The sequence below is a fragment of the Diadema antillarum genome, unplaced genomic scaffold (genome assembly GCF_040938485.1).
Source record: "Diadema antillarum isolate AM-2024a unplaced genomic scaffold, OU_Dant_1.0 seq00000577_RagTag, whole genome shotgun sequence".
Taxonomy (NCBI): domain Eukaryota; kingdom Metazoa; phylum Echinodermata; class Echinoidea; order Diadematoida; family Diadematidae; genus Diadema; species Diadema antillarum.
Genome location: NW_027271512.1, coordinates 71,157 through 96,389, shown reverse-complemented (window position 1 = coordinate 96,389; position 25,233 = coordinate 71,157). Strand labels below are relative to the sequence as shown.

General features: G+C 37.2%; 1 protein-coding gene across 1 annotated transcript in view; it reads left to right on the top strand.

Moving 5' to 3' along the window:
* Nucleotides 1-4,014: 4,014 nt before the first annotated feature.
* The window catches only part of LOC139735427 (venom phosphodiesterase 2-like), a 36,803-nt gene continuing 15,584 nt past the window's right edge, over nucleotides 4,015-25,233 (top strand). The window contains exons 1-10 of the mRNA XM_071646181.1: nucleotides 4,015-4,465; nucleotides 14,833-14,895; nucleotides 16,198-16,242; nucleotides 17,215-17,317; nucleotides 18,002-18,209; nucleotides 18,929-19,020; nucleotides 19,708-19,787; nucleotides 20,849-20,962; nucleotides 23,052-23,127; nucleotides 24,677-24,710. Of these exons, the coding sequence (XP_071502282.1) occupies nucleotides 4,451-4,465; nucleotides 14,833-14,895; nucleotides 16,198-16,242; nucleotides 17,215-17,317; nucleotides 18,002-18,209; nucleotides 18,929-19,020; nucleotides 19,708-19,787; nucleotides 20,849-20,962; nucleotides 23,052-23,127; nucleotides 24,677-24,710 (830 nt within the window). The 5' untranslated portion in view covers nucleotides 4,015-4,450. The remainder of the gene's footprint in view (nucleotides 4,466-14,832; nucleotides 14,896-16,197; nucleotides 16,243-17,214; nucleotides 17,318-18,001; nucleotides 18,210-18,928; nucleotides 19,021-19,707; nucleotides 19,788-20,848; nucleotides 20,963-23,051; nucleotides 23,128-24,676; nucleotides 24,711-25,233) is intronic.

The following is a 25,233-nucleotide window of genomic DNA, read 5'->3' as shown; positions in this document are numbered from 1 at the left end:
TGACAGGAAATTAATTCCTTACTACAATGTACTTGAAGTTCACGGTTGGATTATGGTGTACTTGCAACAGGCTCCTATTTAGCTATCTTGAGATTCTTTGCAGTCACCCACACCCTTCCATGTCTGTGCTGTTCCCCACCCACCCCCCCCCCCCCACCCTCCAAACCAATGCTCCTTAAATAGTGTTTGTAAATAAACTGCAGCGTCAATAGCATCTGACCGTACCACTCTGGCTGTTCTCTGTTAAAACGTGCATATCAAGCTGTCTTTCAGAACCTTGTCACACACATTGCAAAGTGTACAGTGTATTGCATTGACTGCACATTGTAATGCATGTTGAGGGTATGATTGATCATAATGGTTATTACCTTTACTTCCAAAGTTTAAGTGCCGTATATGTAAACAAATACCAAGTATGCACTTTGATTTGATGAAGAGGTGAATCGACTACTGAGAGAGAATTTGCTTTGTCAAATTGACACTTACAGGTACATTAGAGACCATGATTAAATAAATTGATATCAGAGATAAGTGTTGCCATACATCAAATGCATTGTTCATGCAGATGCAAAAATGTGGGATATGTCCTTAGACTTTACACATTTAAATTCCATCCAAAGAGGTCCATGTTTTAGATATTGTTATCTGCTGATTTGGAAATGATAAGCTGTACATGTTCTGTTGTACATTGTCTGTGGTATGTTTGTGATGTTAATTGCATCCAGTTAAAAAAGAAAAAATAGTTTGTCTGATCTGTTTTAAATGAAACTATATTACTTGTTCAAGAATACAGACAGCATATCTTTGGTATTGTATATTTTGAATTGATGAAATATGTGGATCTTATAAATTGTACAAATGTACATAGCATAAGATGACTATCTTTTGTATCATCACCTTGAATATTTGTAAAATGCGGAGAATAAAAGAGCAAACAAATAAATCTAACATGAATTAATGCTGAATATGTGATGTCTGAAGCCTCCTTCATTCAACAAAAAAGAAGAAGCAGAAGAAGAAGATGTAGAAGAAGAACAGCAGCAGCTGCAACAACAACAACAACAACAACAACGAGACAGATTTATTAGAGATAGATTTTCAAATGTACCAGCCCAATTCTAAGTCATTTTAGCCACACCATTTACTGGATTACAGTTTCAAAGAATCATATGCCACCGCATACAAACATTAAAAACATGTATCACTGATGCTGTGCATGTCACTTGAAGTGGCTGATTCTAAGAGTGACCACGTGCTTGTGCATGTCTGAGTATAAGGGAATGTCTGTGTGGGTGTGGGTGTGTATGTCTATGCTTATGTGTGTTTGTGTTAGCCATATTGTTTGCCTCTGTCATGGTGCTCCAGTAAGTACTTTCATACAAAATAACGATTATGAATACATGTATAACGCCCGACAGGCACAGTCGAGCATGGCCACATTGAAATTGACAGGCGTGCAATACAGTACAGCAATACTGATACAGTGCACTCCCGTTATAACAAATACATTTATAACGAAATGCTCCTTACAACAAAGTAAAAATTCAGGTCAAAAGATTATTTTCTTTATACGGTTACATATTAAAATATTCGTTTATGACGAAAATTCGATATAAGAAAAGAAACCCTTTGGTCCCGAGGACTTCGTAATAACGGAAGTGCACTGTAAAAAAAAAAAAGGGGGGGGACTTTAATAGGTATAACGTCACTCCTCTATTACGGTCTTTCAGTTCCGCCGGCAAAATGTGTGGTATGTTCAATTTCAACAATATTGTAAGATGTTAATCCTGAGAGGCCCTGCATTTTTCAAGAATGGAGAAAGGCACAATCGTACTCCATCCCATACCAGATGCCATGACAGCCGAGGTGAAGTTTTGGATACGGTAACGTAACTAAGGAGGAGTACGTACCACAGAACTCTACTGTAGAGTTCTGTGGTACATACCAGGGCCCCTTTTTATCAAAAGATAAAATCGATTATAAATTTCCTTACTATACAGGCTGCTATAGACTTACCATAGAAATCAAATAATCAATTATAGCTCTTCATAAAACAGGGGCCGTGGGTCTATATGACGTTTCTTTTTAAGTTTGATAGCCTCGTATAATGTGTGTAAAGAATGAACCAAACTACCAGAATAGGGGAGAAAAAGACTCATCGTGCTTGTCTTTACAGTGATGATTACACTGTGCTGTCGAAAAGTTTGCGTAAAACTAGGGAGGTGGTAAAACTCGATTCCTCCTCTGGGCGTAGCACACGACGTACCAAATCCAGGGAAGTCGGTGGTCAAATTCTCTGTTTAATCGGTAAATCTGTTTTATGAGGAGGGTTGCTGACAATATATGCATGGACAGGGACACCAATTGTGATGAAATTCTAACCTTTGATCCTGTCTTTGTTAGATATGCTGGGCATCGGATCTACGATCTGCGTTTGTCTGTTGTTTCTTCTGCCAATAGTCTTGTCTGGACGTCTTTTTTCTGATTACAGTATTTTTCCCCTTCCTTTTGAGGGCTGATCAGGTAATGATTGTCATATGCACACGGGCGAGATGTTGGGAGAAGGCATTTTGTAGCGTGAAATGTAGACTCTGCGTGAAAGTCGTCCCCCTTTCACTAGGTATTTCTTTGATGTTTTCCTCTCTTATATTACAGCCACTTTCATCATGATGATGGTATTACTATAATATATTATATCAATCCAGCTTGATTACTGGTCTACCACGTACCACTACAAAGGGCTCTACACATCATCATTGATTGTACTTCATATTGATACAAATGCCACTAATGTTGCTACGATACTATTAGTTTTTCTTCCATGATAAGTGATATACTATACTACAACTAAATACTGTTACTACTCTGCATTTCAAGCACAAGGTCATATCTCCTGTGATTTATTTTGTGCGCTATATAGAGATGCGCATTTGATGATTGTATCAATTTTTAAGCTGGACCAACAGGCGGAAAACGTAATTTAGATAGACAGAGGCAGTATTCGGTCACTGCATATATCAATCTTATTTTCCCGAGAACTGCTTCATTCGTTGTTCTTATCTCCAGATGTATGGACATTAATGTGGTTATTGTTTATTCTCTGAGTTCTTTTTTTTAATTCTTTAATTTTGTGTTCTTATAACCAATTCGAAAGCTTTGTTCACCCCTCAAGAAAAAAGTAAAACAAAACAGACGGTGAATAAGTATCAAATGAACATATTTGTACGAGGGAGAATTTTGTTTTGAAAAGATGCATTCTGGTTTTTTTTTTGTTTATTTGTTGTTGTATTTGTTGTATTTACTTTTGATTTGAAAGAAAAACAAAATGCATGATGGTGTAAACTGTTGTAACTGGTGATATTAACCGATAGGGTTTCGGGAAACGGAGCACAGTCGATTATGGGATTTCTTGTCTGTTGCTTCGAAATGAGACTATTATGAAAACAATGATAGTCGAAAGGACAACTCGGAAGGGTTACAAGGGCAACGTATTTTTTTTTTTTTTTTATAGCGGGGGGGGAGAGATTTTAAAAAGACATGGGTTTTCTTATGTGTGTGCGTATGTCTATTTGTTTTAATCATAGTATTTACTTTTTTGTTGTTTCTCTGTCACAACCAAAAGTGTGCGTTTGTGTGTATGTGGGGGGGGGGGCTGCAACGCCTCATCCAATACACTGTATTGCACACACGTTTAGAATCAGTTGTCATGAACATGAAGTCAACGGATTTTTCATAAACATGGTATGCGACCCCTTTTTTGCCGATTAAAGGCTATCTTGTGAACTAGCTCTAGGACGAAATTTAACAAGAGGCAATGATATCAACGACTCAAGAGTTAAACTTGCAATGTTTGAATCAAACACTGTACAGTCATTATAGCACTTGGATTCGAGAGCTATTGTATTGTCCGTTATCTTTAAGGATTGCTGTACGTAAACTCCGCAAGATTTCGCGCCGGTGGATTATGCGCGTTCCTATCACTCTACACTAACTTGTCACTAACGTTGTAACTAAATATCTGAGTATATTAATAGTGTGGGTCTCTCTCATATTGCTGAGTAAGGTGAAGAGAAGTCGACTCTTCTTATTACTTGGAGTTTGACGTTATTGATTGTTATGACTTTGGTTACCAGCGATAGTACTGAACTTTGAACCGAGAATGGAACATTGGAACTAGGTCCATATTGATTTGGTCATCTATCACCGTCTCAGTGATCGGCGGGATACACTAGTCTTGTTGTACCCCAGGGGAAACAGGCCCACTGGTATTGGTGTTGTGGTCTTCTCACAGCGAGTTGAGTTTTGGGTGTTTATTGTTGTTTTCCTCGGGAAAATTTCTTCATCGGAGGATCGCAAGGGCTTGACAAGTTTTGCAAACTTTAGTCAGCGTATATACAAGAGAATCCATCCAAGGTTTTTCATCGGGTTCGCCACTGACGCACACCCGACGATGAGCGAATCCAAGGTAATTAATTTTTCACTAAGTTTCAGCTGCTCCCGAAGAGGTGTATTTCACCTCAAAGCATTGCCAATGGTCGAGGGCTACATCGCCACTGCTCTTTGTATTGAAACCTGCTAAAACAAGATATCATTCGAGATAGATATTGCTGGGGGAGGATACTTACTTTTTACGCTATAGCTCGTATTTATGGTTATCTCGTGTATAGTTATACACGCCTATTCCACGGTATGTGGCATATAAAGCGCATTATGAGCATGTTTTCTTTTCTTTTTTTTTTTCTTTTTTTTTACATGCTGGATTGAAGAGAATGGCCAGCAATTTCAATCGTATACGCAACTGGCCCTTAGGGCACTCCTCCAGTTATGTAAATATGAATATAATGTAGGCCTACTCAGGACTTTGTTCTTGTATGATATAATGTTTGTCGATAAAGACAGGTGCGTATATCTTGAACTATTTTATCTCATTACATCATGACTTTAGCGGAAAATGAATGTAGATATACAAGAAAAGAACTCCCAAATTCAGTAATGCTTTGTACCTGCGTAATGTTCTGCGGTAGCTTTAAACCCATAGCAGAGTCTTACCTTTTCTCAGCCCCCTTCCTTTTCATTTTCTTTTTCTGTTTATCTCACACTAATATTTACCCTATAGGTAGAGACATTCCCATTTGTCATTGTGTCTGAATATTATACATTATACAATAGGATACCATATTCATAAAGGGCCTACATCATCCTGAAAATCACGCTGTTTGAACTATTCGAAGTGATTCTAAATTGGGCTTCGTCGTACTATGAATATGCTACTTTAATACTATTGCTCCTATACAACTGTTTTGCTATACTTTTCCTTTTTTTCCTTCATTTCTTTCATATTTTCTTCGCCAATTTATATTCTATTCATCTTCTCATCTTATTTTTCGCATTTTTGCTCATTTCTTCTCCTTTTTTTCTCGCTTTCTGTTTACATTGATTGTAAAATCTGTCAAGTGTATACCCGCGTAGACGAACACAAGAAACCTGACAACGTGCTCACTATCAGGGATAAAAATAATAATGAAGATGTGTCGATACATGCAGTGGACACGAAATTGTCAATTTTGCTGCGTATCAGATGTCATCAGAGATTTTTTATCATTTCGTCATCATATTCCTCATTAGCACTACCAGCATTCAAACTCTACGAACTCATTCATAGACCGCCTGCAAGGCAAAATTCACCCATCATCACACACGCACACATTATGAAGACTTATAATATATTCTATGTGCATATATATACTTTATCGTGTTTGAATATCATGGGCTATATATAATATTCTATACTGTATATTTACATTTATGTGTAGGCCTATATATACTTGTATAAATGTATTATGTGTGTGTATGTAAACAATGCGTGCTGTATTTATATAAATGTCAGGCAAAATGAGGCATAAAGTACGGTGCGCACTTGAATACCCTTAATACACAAGTGTGGTTGTTTGAGGTATATAGATTCCACTCCATCTGAACCTGACGTTAATTTAGAGAGTAGAATCAAACAAAATACAATGGTATATATTTCCTAAAAATCGGGCTTTATTTAGGAGAGTTATTGAAATGTTCAAATGTTTTCGGCGAAGAGTGGTATTGGTCGCAACCATTGTCACATGTCAATCAGCTGATGTGAATACCAACATTTTATATTAGTTTGCCTCCCCCCCCCCAAAAAAAAATAAAAAAATAAAAAAAAATGTGTTTTTGGTCAATGATTTAGAAGCTAACAACCCAGCTCGTAAAAGTCGTTATTTCTCAGACGTAAAATTGACGAGTGGAGAAAGACAACAACAACAAAAAGGAAAAAAATATTTCGGTCAATTAAGGCTTATGAGAATATAATGACATTATCACCTGTCCTCATATAATTTGCATATTCATATCCCTGCTTTGCGACAACATTATGAAACCTTTACCGTATTCTGAGACGTTCAAGTCAACGTGAACACTGTGTGGTTTAGCACGTGACGGAACAAATCTAGGCCCATCTGCAGTCTATACATGAAGATGATAACCTTAGTACAGTTTGCAGTGACTTCCGTAGTGACCACGTTGTACTAGGGTACCACGGCAATGTAGGTGTGATAAGTCTGTTGATTTATCTGGTCTTCTTATCCCGCGATTGACTCTGCGCTTCAATCGAAAGATAAAACACTTACCAACCCTATCTCTATGTCATAATCCTGGTTTAATTGACCATTATTCTGTCCCCTGCAATAAATGTATCTAACTTAAAGCATCTTTTTATAGAATAGATAGACATCCTTGATACAACTTCGCGGGTAAATGGTTGGGGTGATGGGGTGTACTATATGCAATGTATATAGGAAATTAACTAAATGTACCAAATGAAATATGCCAACATTTCACGACCACATGATTCATGTTCACTTTGTACCACTAACTCCATCATTGCCAGCGTAATGGGTTTTAACGCAAAAAAAATAATTTCATCTTTATAAGTTGATGGGTTCGAGAGGGCTAACGTGTATAAAACTCTAAAACTTGTTCTCCCCCCCCCCCCCCCCGCACTGCATGGAAGAAAAAAAAAATAGGAAGACTTTACTTGTTCCCAATACGAAACGATACAAAGTTACATAAAATTTCGCAAGCACTAACATAATATCCAAGTTCAGATAACATAATCCTCTGTTTATAGGACTATCTACATAGGCGGAGACATAATGATATACTATTCAAGTTTCCTCCAGATATCCGGATTTTTTATGAAAGAATATCATCTAGCATGAAGGGAAGACAGCTGATTGTTGATGGAAACGGCCGGACACCACATCCCTATAAAACAGAAACAGATGTATTTGCATGGGCATCTATATCAGACATCCTTCAGAGATTCAAACACAATCGAGTAATATGTAAATAGAGTACTGTATCTGTAAGTCTGTTTGAACTATAATTGGATGATTACAAGTGACGGTCACTACCCTTCTGGGAAAGGTTCTTCTGGAATCTATTTATCGTAGACCCCTTAAAGGGGGAAAAGAGTGTCAGAAACGTTAAAAATCTCTGTAATGGCTAATAGTATGAAATCACTCAACCTTGATCTTTTTGGAATTGACGTTTCCTATGATGACGCATTTATTACATTAAAAATAGAAGAGAAACAAAACAAGAAAGTTTTGAAAATAATGGTTGTTTCCATTCAATTGACTCTATAAATGACTGTAATGACTACAGTCAAATAGTTGGTCTCATAATACACCTTTCTTTTATTTTCACCGTTTATCTTTGGATTGAACAGAATTACATTTCCCCAATGCAAATTAAAAACTCAATACGTTCTTCACTGATGTGATCAGAAGCTGATTGATCACAGAGCTTTAGATTAAGCTTTGAATGATGAAACACAACGGTCCGATATGTCTTGTCTGTGACGCAGGTATTTCATGATAGCATGGCTTGGAAAACAAGGTTTCACATTATAAACAAAAGCGTAAGCCACAAAAAAAAAAAGAGAGAGAGAAAATGATGATGATGATGATGATGATGATGATGATGATGATGATGATGATAAGCAAAATACATGAAATGATAAACAGATAAATGAATAAATGAATGAAAGATTGAATGAATGAATGAGGAAATGAAATAACAACTAAATGCATATATACGTATGAAATATGTAATATTTTTCTTTTCAATTTGATCTGTGATAACGACGATATTACGTAGATGAAAAAGTGGGATGTCTAACACATCAAAATAATCGTAAGTGATGATGATTGATAAAGCTGAACGAAGCTGGAGAAAAGGGAGAATAAAACACTTAAGGAGAAGAATATTCAATTAGTAGTACAGTGTTCGTAGCGATAACGATAGAAGGAGAAGCAGAAGACTGAGGGGGGAATTAAGAAAGGGAGATGTTTTGCGGTATACAGAAGAAAGAAAAAAGGAAGAGGAAACGCGTACACAATAAAAAAAGGACACTCATTCCATTTGGTATTTCATCTAACCAAACGATAGCGGAACCAAGTCGCGAATTCAGTCATTATTCAGTCTTATTTTGTCTTCTTGATTTTAATCTTGAGTACATGCAAACAGCCCGAGACTTTGAGGTGACTGCTCAACTTCATTCAATATTTGGATTCATCGGAGCTGATTATCTGATCATATAATGTTTGTAATGAGGAAGTGCTGACAACGCTTATCTGTTGTCATGGATACAAGATAAGTCATAACTATTCAGCAGCTTTTGGTTAAGGCAAATCTGCTATAAGAAGACACAGGTCTTCTTATTGCAGAATATACTCTTTGATAGAAGTAAGTATACTTATCATTGTTGTTTTGTTTTATGTCAATCTCTTGTCAATGTCCTATTTTCTTCATGTGCTGTATGTATATATCATATATTTCATACTATCTATAATCATATATATATATATATATATATATATATATCATACATATATATATATATATATATGCTCTCTCTCTCTCTATGTGATTTTGTCTTTTATTATCATTTTTACACACTGAATCTATACTGAATCTATGTCTTTTCTGTTATATTCTATGCATGGACATACAGAATAACAGCCAATGGCTGAACAAGTTCATTTTACCACCGTGTTTGAAATAAAATGAAAATTATATGAAGTTATACTGATACTAGAGGACTGCTGGGATGAACTTAAAACCGCGGGAATGTCAGATGTTTAGCTCTGACACATTTTACATCATTCCATCCTAAAGGGGACAGACAATTCTTTTTTTAGAGAGAGACAAGGGAGCTGGGCAAAGTGTTGCTGGGCATCTAGGATATGACTTCCAGCAGAGGAAGCGGAATCTGCTACCATTACTCTGCGGCAGAGATGCTTTACAGAAAGTATAGGGATTTCGTCATGTGCTGTTTCATCTGCAGAAGTAAAGAGTTGAGAGTATCTTGTGCGGGAAACAGACATTTCTGACATGTTTCACTGGTCAGACCCCATGTAATGCTACACACAGACGGTAGACGTCACGAGTTCGACATCCACAAATCATACAGCCCATGAGTCATACAGTCCATGAGTCACACAGCACACGTGTTATACAGCTCAAGAGGCATATACAACCCATGAATTCGACACTAAGCAAATACGGCCCATGAGCCCGACGCTAGGCAAACATGGCCCACGAGTTCCACACAAGCAAACAGGTACCACGAGACCGGCATATAATGTCGAACTCGTGGACAGTTTTTACCCATAGTGTCGAGGTAGTGGACCTTTTTTGTTTAGGATCGAACTCTTGGGTCCGACACTATGATATATGCATGTGTTACTGTTTTTATGTCAATGGCGACACACATTACAAACACATGTCGATCTGTATATTTGCAACTACGCAACTAATATTCACCGTATCAGGAAATCCTTATCAAACAAAGTTGCAGCCTCTGAGGCTCTGTTGTTCATTCGTATGTTTTGTCTCGTATTGATTATGGAAATGCATTATTGTTAAAGGTTTAATTCGATCTTGCCAACTGGCCAACTGCTGCTCGGGTCCTCAGTGGAACATCTCGCCTCTCCAGCATTACCCCAGTTCTTAAAAATCTTCACTGGCTATACCAGTATCCAAGACTAGAGTTTAAAAATTTTCTCCATACATGGAAAGCAGTACATTCTTCAGCTCCAAAATTGCAAAACCTTGTTTCAGAATATGTCCCTAGCAGAAATAATCTCCGTTCATGCAATAGTAAACAATTAACAGTTAAAAGAACAATCACGACTCTCGGAGAAAAAGCCTTTGTTTCTGCTGCCCCATCTCTCTGGAACGCTCTTCCACTGAGGATCCGATTAGCAGAAACCATCGAAACATTTAAAAAGCTTCTGAAGTCATATATGTTCCCATCTTGTTTTGGTTGAATATTCATTGAATTGATCATCGGGTATAATCTCTATCTCTTTCTTCTTCTTCAACCTTCTATGATGTAGGCCTACAACTATACAATATGTTATTCCGTGTCCCACTGCGCCTCAGAATAGGCCACTATCGATGGCGCATTACAAATGCTGTACTTATTATAATTGTTTGCCTAGTACCGGACTCATAGGGCTCATTTACCCAGTGTCGAACTCATAGACTGATATGACTCGTGGATGTTGGTCTCTTGGGATGACTCCCACATGGGTGCACTGCCCCAAACCCAAATGATCCTAAATTGCGTGAGTTTGTGGCGACATGAGAGGAACCAACCAATAGCATCATGGGAACACGCGAACGTTCAAGAAAGCCGCCAATGCCACCACATTATTCGTAACATTAAGACGCTTTGCAAAAGGCTGAACCTCTGAACACTTCTTCACGGACGTCAGTTTTCCGGTTCCAGGAAGCAAAACGACTGATGACTATGCATGCTCTATGCATGGAGAACACCAAATGTATCAGGAAAGATTTTCAGATGATTATGCACTTGATGATATTCCGACACAAATAACCAACTGAATGGACTCCTGCAAGACCAAGAACTTTCTAGGAACAAGAAGAACTATGAGTTTAACGAAAAGATAATTTCTTATCTTATAGTCTTAGCTCCACCCCAATATCATATCGAATGAAATCAAGAGCAAAGAATTGAAGAAAAAAAATCCTCTTATGCATGATGGGCAGTTAGGTCCTGAAGTTTGTTTGTGTGTTCACACAAAATTTATTCAGTGTCATTTTGTAAACTTCGTCATTTCGGCTTTGTCTTCTCGACTTCTTGGCGAAACGACGAGAAGACGAGATTTCATAACTTGCCTTTTCACCTTCTCGGAACGGAGACGTCCAGGTCCCTATTTCATAAAAGATGTTATGATAGCAACTTTTGCTAGAATGGCAACTTCCAATCAGGAAGCTGGATTCTTGTCATTACCATGACAATTGCCACTCTAGCAAGAGTTGCTGTCGTATCAACTTTTTATGAAATGGGGCCCTGATGGCAAGATCAAAACCTCTTTTTGTCTTTGATAGCATGCACTTATAAACTTCCTTATATAATGCGGGAGTCACACTGTCCCGATATTGAACAAAGATGGACACATGATAAAAGACATTTTCAAATTCAGCTCTGATCTATGAACTTCCTGTCATTCCATCATATGAACGTCGATGGAGTTTCTCAGGCTCTGGCAGCAACTTCGTGAGCGGCGGCAAAATCTTTGGCAAGCCAAAAAACATCCCAAAGATCTTACAAATGTTCATTTTATTAAGATTCATATCTTCGTGTCTTGTAGTGTGGTTCGGGAGTCATCGTGTGACCTTCGGTATGCATGGTTGCTTAGGCTCTTGATTGTTTTTAACCAAGTTCGAGGCCATCTTGGTGCGAAATTGAGATTTCTATATCCTATGAAAATCTTATGTCAACTTTGGAATAGTCTGACGTCACCCTAACAAACAGCTCCTGACAATGCGCACCGCACACATTATTTTAGGGCGAATGACAGAACTGTATTAGACAAGAGTTGTATTAAAAAAACACACAAACCTTTATCTCAGTAGCCCCAAAGTCCGTTTCAAAAATGATGTTCAAACGTGAACCTGTCACGCGCTGGATAATACCGCCTTACATGTCGGCAGCGATAGACAGCAGAGTTGCTATCATTGAGAGTGATATTAAAGGGATGGTGTGGTATTGGTTGAGGTGAAAATTAAGCTTTTAACTTTTTGCAAGACACTATGAAACTGCTTTGTGAATTGCACAAAGGAATACAAGAAAGAGGAATTCAAAATTTATTTGATGAAAATCTGCATTGAAATGGCTGAGATTAAAAAAAAAAGAATAAAACAAAGCGCTCTTAATTAAAAGATGGGTCCCACCTATTATAACAATTGCTTCGCTTTGGATATCTCAGCCATTTCAAACCTAATTTTCATCAAATAAACTTTGAATTCGGCCTAGAATTATATGCTCTTTCATATTTCATAAGAGGTTTCCCGTTATCTCAAAAAACCCACCGTCAAAAAAAGTTGGAAATCTAAAGCCCTATCTCAACCGAAACTGTACCTTCCCTTGAACTATATCCACACTGCACTACAAACTATCTAAAAATATAACTATCAAAAGCAAAAGGAGTGCGCGGACCGGAAAAATGCCATATTATTATCCATTTCGATCATGTGATTACACATTACAATAGAAAGTACAAGAAACAGACGTCTTCCATATTGACTCAACACCCATGCTCATGATCATCAGCTATGATCACTGCCGAAATTTCGTTAAGGAAAGATTATGGGAATTGCGTCTCTTTTCAGAAATTCTCTCCATTCACAATCGTCTTCACCTGCAAACAAGAGGACAGTTTGCCTATTTGGACATCATTATTGCTAGGAAACCGGAACAGATCTTCAGTGGTATTTCTCACCCTGGTAGCGCTTACAAAACGAAACTAAGCAAATGAGATACTTCAAACAGGACATAAGCAAGATAAACGAATGAATCTGTATTTAAACAAAGACGAATATGCTCAAGTTTACTGCGCACTGGTGCTGCAAAGTTCAACTCATCAAGACGGTGTTCAGGTAATCACGCACTCAAAGGTATATAAATTCAGAAAACTCAGTGCGTATAAATAGATTGTAACCATTTCGCCTGTCATTGCTGTACGTCATAAACGTGTATCTAAATACCAAATTTTCCTCATGAAAAATGTCCGTGTACATTGGAGGGCAGCAAACAAAAGTGTATACAGTACCACTGACCACACCTAGGCCTATTAGGAACCTACATACTGCTTCTCTTTCTTACTTACTTTCAAGATTCAAGATTCAAATTTATTTTCATTTCCATAAAATAAAAAGAGAAATTATATACAATGTATAAGCAGAACATATTTGTAATAATTGCAAAAACGTAAATTGACAAAATACATACGAAAATGAATAACAATGAAGGAAACACAATAGTATTTTTTTTTTTACTATATACATAATTATGCATATAATACAGGCAAATTAAGGATGGGATGAAAAAAAAACAAAGCTTGTATGATATGGGACCCTCAGAAAATACATAGAACAGCGAAAATGAATTAACGAAGCTACAAACCGATATAAAGCAAAATCAAACGAACCAATGTCAACGGACATAAAATCAAATTGGGAAGGAGAAAAAAAAGAGAGAAAAAAAATGAGAAAACTTGCTTTCTTTCTTTCCTTTTCTTCTTTCTTTTTTGATTTTGTTTTAACCTACGTATTGTGCCCTGGTTTCAAGAGATGTGAAGACGATGCTTTATTGCAGACATCATTTCTGATTAAAGCTAACATTAATTCTGATTGGTCTATCACCTCATTATCAAATAGGTGTACAGCAACAACAGCAACAACACCGACAACGACAATAACAACAATAAACAAAAAAAAACTTATTCTCGAAATGACCATCACGTATTTAATGATCATAATGACATATAAATAACCATGATACATTATACAGAAACTATATATTGCACGAGCTTTTTCACGTGGAAAGAATCTGAGGTGTTATCAGTCTTGTCTGGGTGCTTCAACATCACTGTCCGTTGGTTAGCTTTAAGTATATCTAATTTGATACCATCGGACATCACTTAAACAATTCAAGAGGAACACAAAGACTTCTAGCAAGAGTCTTATCATCTCTTGATAAATTGGATTAGATAGCAATGGGACTGGGTTCAGTGACATAACGGACAAAACGACCCGACAAGGACGACAAGGGAGAGAGATAAAAAAAAAAACAGACAGCAGGACAAAAATAAACAAGGATAAGGGCTGAAAGACATAGAAAAATAAGAAATAGATTAAAATGACAAACAATCTATGTATCCTTTGATTTTGTCCGCGCACATGCGGTATCATCAGACGCCTATAAAGTATACATAATCATGTACCTCCCTGACTAGCCTTTTGTCAAGGTCCTCTCGTTGTACGGTATACAGAGAGCCCGGGCGAGTGGGGTTGCGCGAGGCTGGGCTCGCTTCGCTCGCCCGTTATAGCCATCTAACAGCGAGAGGACCTTGGCAAAAGGCTACTCCTTGATTTGAGTAAAACAAAAGTATGAAATGGTAAAAGCGTATAAAGTTTGCAGTGATGAAAATGTGGTGGAAAGTAAGATTACATGTTTCATACTATCAGTACGTTCAATAACAATTCGATCTAAAACTTTTGCTATAGAGACGGTGACAAAGCTTTGTGGAAAACAAAATAATTACAGCAAACCTATACATGAAAATGTTTTTTAGATAAAAATCATTGCATTTTTCTTCATACAAACAGCTCAGTATCATGTGTTACAATATGTCTAAAATGTTTTTGTAACCGCTCGACAATGATTACTTATATTCTAATTTTATTTTCCTTATTTTACAGAACTTGGAATACGGCAATTCTTTCTCAAATGCTGCGTATGAGGCCCACGATATCAAATTTGTGGTAAGTCCTTGTTTTTAGTGGAAAGGCACGACGAGATAAATAATGTGTGTATTTGTGGTGTTGAATAAATTGAAAAATTGTTTTGGTATAATTTGAATGAAAAGGAATGAATACGATTTTTTTTAAAGGTGCACGTGTGTGTGAAGTCAATGATAGGGGGAGTTAAAAAAGCAACGTGTTATTGAAAGAGAAGCAAGGTAAAGACGCAATGCATGTCCAAAGTTTGGCCAATTAAACTGTTGATTAATTATGGATTACAAGATTTTGTCTGTATAAACGTATTAGCAAAAAGAATAAAAAAGTATTTGTTAAAATAATTCATTATGTAAAACATATTGAAGATAGAAGCTTTAAGGTTGATAAATGATAATCATTTATTTTATTTTTTTTAATCCATAGATTTCTTTTTTTTTTATGTCACAGCGGATTTTTAAAAAGCTTTCGATTCTGTATCTCAGGCTTTTCTGTCCAAAATTCCAAATTTGTTTGAATTTGATGATTTGGTTCGGTGATTCTTTGTTGTTTTGGATTAAAGTATTCTTTATACGGATGTAAGCAGTCGTGAAATGAACTGGGGATTTCGGGAGGGAACTTAGATATCAAACGGGAGTTGGACATGCAGGGTGATCCATTATCTACCTATATATCTCTTTTTGTTAGCCAAAATAGAAACACTGGATCGAGTAATGAGAAAAGACAATAAGATCAGAGGAGTGAAGTTTGGGAATAATGAGATTAGACAAAAACTGTATGTGTTAGTTTTTCCATGATGATTAGAGTTATGACCATCTTGTCAAAAAATTGCGAGACACCTATATACAGCATACATAATCAAAGGATGATTATAAATATACTGTTAATATCTCCGATGTGGAATCGAAAGAATTATTTGCCAGACTGAGAAGTTCACCGATTTCAAAATGCAGGGAGTTTCAATAATTGCACGGTTTGTTATACCAAGGAACAGCTTGGAATTAAGTTTAGCACAAAACTTATACTCCTTTTGTCTGTAGGAACCAGAGACGTATCTGTATTTATCTTTTTTGTGATAGTGCTATAGAGATATGGACATTTTGTGACTGAACATTCAGATACTGCCTCTAGCTATATAATAAGTATATCTTAAGAATGAGGAGTATTATATATCTTAAGAATAAGGAGTAAATCTGATGGTCAGGCGTTCCCCCTTGGTGGAATACAACTGCACTTGAGCTATGCATCTGTCGTGTATCATAGTGCATGCAAGATCATATGCTATCATTTCTCCATCTTAGTCTCTCATATGTCATTCATCTCTTGCAGGACAAAAATGCGGAGAGAAGAAAATGGACGATTATAATCGGTCTGGTAAGCCTCTTCTCTGTCGAGAAAAATATAATTGCCCATTTCTTACAAATTTCTTATATTTTCTATTTTTCTATATCACATAATCACTATTCCGACATGATATCTTTATGCTTTATTTTTTGTCCTTTTTTTCTTCTTTTTTTTCTGTATATTTTGTTGAGGATATTCTTCAAAAATGGTAATACGGTGAAATGTGAAAAGGCAACATCAGCACGCAAGTTCTTCAAGTATCGTACGAGTTTCGAATCTTAAGCAGAAGGAAAAGAAATGCTGACTTCATCGTCGATAAACTCAACCTAACAATGACATGTTTTTTTTTTAATGAAAACAATATGTTACTAAGCAAAGGAGTGAAGATATGGGGTAGCCCCCACTAAAAGTTTTCTTTAATTTGTCTCCCTCTGTACATGAAATTTGTAAGATCGCGACTGTTGATCTACATTTTTAAACAAACATGTAGGAAAACAGGAATCAGTGGGAATCGATCTTTTATCTACTTCAGATCAGCAGTTGCGATCTTACAAATTTAATTTGGACAGAGGGAGACAAATTGAATAGGTATTGCTTGTCATCAAATTTCATTAAAATAAATTTCTTCGGCCCATATTCCCGAGACATGAAGTCTCATAAAGTTGAGGCATACAAAGTGTAGATTAAAATGTTCGTGAAGGACAGTTTGCATTTTACATGACCTATTTGATTAGGTAAGTATCACCGAACAGTTTTGCCACTAATTCTAAAAGGACCATCACCAGACTCCCTTAATAGGTGTACAATGTAAACTACAGGTATGATGATTGATAAAAGGAAGTGTTTTTATGAGCTTCAGTGTATTTTTCATCGGTTGTTTGTCATCATGTGAATAATATCTGAGTACATAATACCGTGCCATGAGAAGATAAAGAAAACTTTCCAAAACCAGCCAGCCATAATATCTAATCCGTCCTTTAAAATGTCCAACTTGCTCTCCAGGTAATCATACTACTAGTGTCGATCGGAGCGGGTATAGGCATCGGTTATGCCATCGGTGCAAGCTCGAGTGATGATAATGGTGGATCTGCCGAGCCTATCTATGGTAAGTTCGATATTACATTTCTTATTCGCGTCATAAGACCAACTTTGCAATAGGCGCCATTTTGGCTTCCCTTGTCAGGCCACTGGTAGATAACTGCACATGAGTGAAATTCACTGGCGTCCTGTCCACTTGAGACTAGTAGCTTTTGATTCCAATTTGGGCAATTGAACCATATGTGCACTGCATGTGCACATGGCAGTCCCATTTACAATAAGATCTCGACATTCACGTCGAGATATGCAAATCTAAGGACAAACATACAATATCTCAAGCCAGGTGCAGGCTAAATAATGTCGTCTCGAGATAATGGCTATTTAACTCCTTTAAAAAGAGTGATCAAAGTCTGATGAATAGGACCGAACTTACGAGGTCATCTTCATCCGACTTCAAAGGAAACCCTTGAAAAAAGACAAACACGCACATAACATAACAAAACAAACAAAAGCAAGCAGAATTCCCGACGTCACTGCTACTGCTCCATGAAACATGTTTTCCTGTAAATTCACTTTTTTCTTGAATATAATTCTTATTTAAAAACCAAACAAAAAATAATAAAGTAGGGCCTTAGATATGAAGAAGAAACTACGTAGACTTTTTTCAGCTAATATATAGACAGTCATAAAATTGTCAAATTCGGCAAGAAGTAACCTCAATATGATTATTTATCTGAAATCTTATGGACAGGAACGGAGGAAAGCCACTCGACGAAACACGTGCCAACGGAACCGAAGCCCACCGAGCCGCAGCCCACCCACCAGCAGCCCACAGACAAACAGTCCACCGATCAAAGACCTACAACAGATGGACCAGAAAATCCGACAACCCCGCCTCCACCTTTCGTGGACTGGATAGACAGGCCCTGCACCGATCACGGGCCGAGATGTCCGGCAGGGTATGACCAGAAATTATTTCTATAGAAATGAAGAAAAAATAAATAAACCGAAAGAGAGAGAGAGAGGGGGGGGGGACGAATAGAAGAGGGGCGGAATGAGGGGCGGGGAAATGAGAAAGAGAGGGAGGGCGATAAAGAGGAAGGTGTGGACGTTGCGTTCTCATGATCACTTTAAAGTGATTGATTGCTTTCAAGTGTAAACTCAATGACCACTGGAAACAGAAGTAAAATTAATTTGATCCAGACAGCATAAACTGACCACCCTAGACACATCGTATTTTACTTTCCAGGCTCAGGATCAGACCTGTTGAATGGCCTTTAAAAGTCCTTAGACTTGTAACTATTCGTTATCATGGTATAAGGTAATTAAGGTATGATTAAGGTGGCGGCAATGTTGACCCGTATTGCTGCTGGTGGAGAGATTGCGATGATACCGATGATGACGATGGAGATGGTGCTAAATTGTTGGTGGTAATGAACGAAATCGACGATGAGAAGGATGACGATATTGCAGAGATGACCATTATGATTTGACCGTTATGATGCTGACTATACGATGATGATGATGATCGTGATGATCATGATTGTGGTGATGGGCCATTTGTGAATTTGTGAAGTTGACAAGGAAAATGGATTTGATGATGATGATGACAATGACGATAATGACGTCGAAGTCGGGATTTCATTTCATATATGTTCAAACTACCTACTCCTTGCAGCATATCTTCACCACCCCTTCTCCTTATCTCCATGGACGGATTCCGGGCTGATTTCCTTTCTCGAGGATTAACGCCAGTCATCAACAGGATAGGTAAGGAACAATAAGCTCTCTAACCATATTTTACACGTCCGAGGCTCAGAGCTCTGTTTTTGTCACGCTATTAGTTTACATTATTGCCATCCCGAAAAAGTCACGTATATCTGTCGTATACACAGCCCGCAACTAGGACTGTATAAATTTGTTCCTGTCTGTATACTTTGTACACTTACCCAATCCGTTTAGTTTACTCTTCCTTCTCAACCCGTCTATCATCGCAAATGATGCTCTGTGATAATGATACTCAATGGCAGTTTGGGAAAATGCATATCAGGAGAACGATCCCCTACTGATGGACAACTACCCAAAGACAACTATCCCGGACTAGCCCCCGACAACTGCTCCCTCAAGACTCCACCCACTATCACCATATAGGACTATACTACTCCCAGACAACTACCCCACCAAATACTGCTATTCCAATAACTCATCAAAGAATAACATAACACTTTATCATGAATTCACCTGAAATAAGTTCCAGGAAAAGAAAGGAATGCTTCGAGACGCCCTACTTGTGGGCTTTGACTGGTCGAGGGCAAAGTTAATTCCACCCGGAATTTAAAAGTGACCTTTTTTTTGTATTGAAAGAGTTGGTTTTAACATTGAGAAACTTTTAAAGAATGACTGACCCAAATCTTGAAGTTGATGCTATCGCTGCTCTAAATTCTTCTTACATTACAGCTGAGTGCGGTGTCAGCACGCCTTACATGATACCGTCCTTCCCAACACTCACCTTCCCAAACCACTACTCCATAGTCACGGTAAGTTAGTGTTTAGTCTAGTAGTGCTGTCAATGTTTAGACGGCCTTGTCACAATTACAGGCTAAGGAAATATCCTTACAAATGTGATAGATTTCTGGAAGTCAAAGGGAGGACGTTGTCTCAGTTGTAGACCTAGTGCCCTTCAAGGGCTCTGTTTGACCCAATATCGCCTGCTCGAAGGGTAATGTCCGTTATTAAGAATGCTCCGTAGTCAGAAAATTAATTAAAATTCGGACTAACGAATTCTTGTTTCATTTTTGGATCAAAGAACCAAACCCAATTTTCGGAATAACGAACATTACTTCACTTTCGGATTACCGAACCTAATCTAATTGTCGGACTAGCGAACCTTCGGAATAACGAATCTCAGGTATAACGAACCTTTGGAATAACGAGTGTAAGGAATAACAAACCTTAGGAATAACAAATGTCAGAAATAACGAATTACTCAGTAAACCTTCGGAATAAGGAATTTTCAGAATGACGACCCTTTGGAAAAACGAAACTCCCAAATGATGAATATGCAGAGTAAGGAACTTCAGTAATAACGACCTGTCCATTTTCTTCTTAGCCTTGTCCAGATGAAGGTTTTGCATTGTTTTGTTGTGGTGGTTATTTTTTTGGTCAATCAAATAATATGAGACCATTGCCTGATTGCTTTCATAATCTTCAGCATTCATGTCTTTGTTCTTCGTTTTCGTTTTCACCACACCTTGCTTCTTTTTTCTTTTCTTTTTGTAGAAAGGACATGGATGAATGCAAGCGCTGAAAGAATCCACGTAGGATCGAGCGAAATAATCAAGATGAAATTAACAGGCTACAAACGAGCTTAGTTTTACTATGGACTAATGCAATTGAAGTTATCGATCATGCGCGGTCATGAAATTCAATATAAAAAGGGAACAAACATTAGACCTACTCTTCTCCCTCTGGGGCAGTAAATCTGCCGATGAATTATGTGAAAAAAAAGGGAAAAAACCCACCACATCAAGAGGGCAGACAGTATACTCGTACTCTCATGTTAACTTTCTTCTCATAATAAATCTTCACGTTATTATAGGGAATGTATCCGGAAGCTCATGGTATTGTTGGAAACACCATCCACGACTTCGGCACGACGTTCAGCATCGGTTCGAGCGAATCCGTGGAAGGAAGATGGTGGGGTGGAGAACCAGTGAGTCACTCCATTTTAAAACTTATAGCTCGCTTTGTTTCCTGTCATGATTGTTGTAAACAATCAAAACTAACGAAAAATTGTCTTTTTTTATCGCAAAGTATTATTAGTACGTGTGTGATATTGTTATTGTTGAATGATAAAGGCCCAATTTCCGTTAAGTCACAATTTTAAGACAGGATTGTCTTAAAAAGAAGAGCTTCACAGAGTGGTCACGTGTCATTTGTTTTTATCTATTTTCAGCAGAAACATATAGAATGTTTTACAGATACTGAATGCACAAATTACATCACAATGTACTCGTATATAATATAGACATGTATAAGTTCGCAAAATATTGAAAGTGTGCAGAAATGCTGGAAATGGGGAGTAGTGATACAACAAATCACTTATTGGTATAGGCCTATATATACTGTTCTACATAAGAAGCGGAATTACGAAACAAACTACGACATGGAAACTTAAATAACCTGAAACAAACACCCTGGACAAAGTCCGAAGTCGCCGTCACATGCAGTAGAGAAGGAAGAGAGAAAGAGTAGAGAGTGAAAAAAGCTAATTACGTGGTGTGAAGATAAAAAGGTATATAGATGACTATCGAGACGAGATTTAATGGATGGTTGGAGCCGCTCAGCAATAATAGCAAAATGCTCGATTTTTGCAAGAAAATAAAGTTGGATATTTTGTTCTTTTGCAACCATTAAATAATTATAACAATTTTACGATTTCATAATGTTTATAAAATATTAGTTGGGTGATAAGACTCTGGAAAATTTGTGTAAATCACTATTTAAAAAATATTCAAATTAATCTCGAAGGATCTTAAACTTGGGGACGCTATTCCAATATTTAGGTCCACCAAATGTAATATAGATTGTGTGAAAATAGTACCAAAGGCAAATAAAATTCATGAGAATGATGAGTTTGGTATTCATGGAAGGAGAGATTTCTCGCGAACATTCCAGTGAAAACGGGAGGTAATTAATATTTACTCAGTATGTACATAAGTGGACAAAGATGATGATAATAAAGATTAGGTATCTCTAAAATTTTGTTTTCGACGAATAAAACATCGGTGTGACATCTCCAAGATACGATGCAAATTATACGAAGGGCTTTTTTTTTTAGATGTGACAGGCTGTCGAAATAAGTTGAATGAGTATTCCCCCAAGCTGTGATACCAAAATAAAAATGAGGTAAAATTAAAGCTGAATATAACATTAAGAGAGTAGGAGTGGAAATGATATTTGATTAAATCTATTAATAACACCAATGTTACGAGATAATGTATGATAAACACTATCAATATGTAAATTTCAAGAGAGTTTATTATTGATAATCAAACATAAAAACTTCATTGATGTAACTTTATCTATATCATCTAATACTATATTGTTGGGGAGACTATTCAAAGTACATGGGTTACTAAATAAGATGCATTATTAGTTTTCGAAAAGGTCTAAAGACAATTTGTTTGACCTTATCCAGCATAACTATTTCTAAAGTTCGGAATTTAACGTATCCACCAAAATGTGAAGATCTGAATACGAAAGAAATACATTTGAGTCATCTGCAAACGGTTAAAAAAAAGCAAAATACTAGAAGCATTTTTTATACCATTCATGTATACATAATGAACAAAGAGGTCTCAGTAAACTGTCCCGAGGAACACCACAGTTGACAGATTTATTGCAAGAGTTCCGACCAGATAACGAAACGTCTTGTTTGCGATCGGCAAGGTACGAGTAACTCCTGAACCATTCCAAGGCTTTATACTGCGAATAAAGTTATAACATCCTATGATCGAGAGTGGTGTCGAGGGCCTCGGAGAGGTTCAGGAAGACACCCACTGTATGGTGGGGCCTGTCTGCAGCTTTAGCGACTTTTTTCAATAATGGAATTGTTTAATATGATAAATCCGAATTGTGATTCGGAAATAATAATTATAAGAATCGAGAGAAGTCTTGAATAAACAACTTTTTTAACAGTTTAGAAATCGGAGACAACGTTTAGAGTCGGAGCCATCGTTTAGAGAGGTCTGGGATAGAGCTATTTTGTTTCTAAAGGCTTCGGTTTTTGATTTTGATAGATTTGGAACACAGCTCGATGGCAGGGAAAAAGATCGGCATCTTTCTTCTGGACTGGTTCCGAAGCAGATATTCAAGGTATGATGTCTATAAGGTCTCGTAGGTCTCGTTAGGTCTCGTAGTGTTTACAAAAAATAAACCGTCAACACCTGCAAAACCGCTGTGAATTGTATACAAATAGTGCCTCTTTGCCTTGAGAGTTTCTGGTTAAAGCTATGGGAAAAAGTGACTCCAAAGAGAACAATTCACTGAGGGACGCAGCCCATTAGTTGATAGTTTGTTTGTTTGTTTGTTTGTTTGTTTGTTTGTTTGTTTGTTTTCGAGGCACCAAGGCCTATAGTTTTAACCAGAAACTCGAAATTTATAGACAAAATATATTTGTTTTATATTTTCGTCCAAACATTTAAACAGAACAAGGGGAAAGCGGAAAAATGCGTGGCGAGAAGTCGTGTGGTGAATGCGATGTTGTGAAGGGACCCTACACTGCCCCTAAGATGCAGAGCACGATGTCAGAACTGCTTTTTAATGTTACTATCGTTTTATTCGAAAAATGTTACATTTTCACAGAGTGACGGTACGACGCAGTGCGCGATGTCAGAATTTCTTTGTGATGTCACAATTGGTGGGTTTTTTTTTTTCATAAAATGCTAAATTTCACAAAAGTGACGGTACAAAGCTGCGCACAATTTCAAAATTGTTTTGTGACATTTTAGAATACTATTTGCAGAAAGTCACCAAAGAAGTGACGTCATTTTGCACATAGTACTTCATGGAATGTCCCACACGCCAACATTCTGGCAGCTGAAAATACCTGTCATACCTGACATGAAGCTATTTCAACCAATCACAACAGGATATATATGATACAAAATGTGTCTTTTTTATGATATGTTACCATGGAGTTTATGGTTTTGCCGGAGTTTGTTTGAATGTATTTGTCTGTCTGTCTGTCTGTCTGTCTGTTTGAAAAGAGAATTCAAAAAGTTGTGAACGGATAAGATAGATGAAACTCACAGGAAGAGTTGATAAAGACACAAAGAACAGATGATTAAATTTTGGTAGTAATTCAAAATTTGTATGAATTTTTGGAGGATTTGTTTTAATCTTTTGGCAGATAGGGTCGATGAACTTGGGAGTACAAGCTGCGCGTATTTGAGGTTTGCATCAAGCACTAAAGCGCGTGCTCTGCTTGAGTCGCCGCGCAGCAGGAAGCTGATGAGGTAATATGATATAGATACCGTAGGCTTCGTTATCATTGGCTGAGAAATTGGGCGATTTCAGCATGATCGGAAATGAACTGCTTGGTGAAGGTCTGTCCTTTAGTGAGCATGCATTTATAATCACTTTTATCATCATTATTTTCATTATTATAATCATTATTATTATATGCTAGTAGCAAGTGGAGTAAATTGGTTCTTTTCATAGGAAATTCTATTTTGTGGAATTCTTTTTAAATTATCTCTTTTTTTCGCTGCCCCGAAACTTTAAAAATTCAAAGCTTTTCAGCGAATTGTCCGTTTCCTCAAACATGTGGTTATGTTTCTACCAATAATGCTGCATTCACTCAATCCACATGTATACATTTGGGTTTCATTCCCCTTTCAACACTGTATATGTTCTTCCACAGGAATTCGGCCAAACTACTGGAACAAGTACGATGGGTAAGTAAACTTATGAGATACTTATTACTTTGGCAAACCAGTTGGGCCTGGTTAACCTACAGCCTTTAAAACACAACCAATTCTTGTGTTTGCACTATGCAGAAGAGGGTCAGAGATTGCATTGATCCGAGAATAGGGAGTTCAAGTCTCATCTGTGAATTCAAACAGATAGCATAATACGAAAATTGACTCAGGGTGGATCTTGGACAAACATGGACTTTGATGAGGCTTTTGAGTTATTATTTTTAGTAGTCTTTGAAGACCTAACTCCCATGTATTCATTTATCCCCCTCCCTTAAAGAGAGAAACACATTTAAAAAATAATGAAAACATTAATTTGTGTTATACGCATGAGCTATTTTTAGATATTAGGTATACGTATAGGTATACATACAATATTGTGCATTAGATTCGACGTGCTGGACTTAAACACCAATATGTTTTAATGCTAATATATTGTTCTATCTCGCCATATCATAATGCCGTAATTATATTCAGATATACCATATCATCCATCATAATA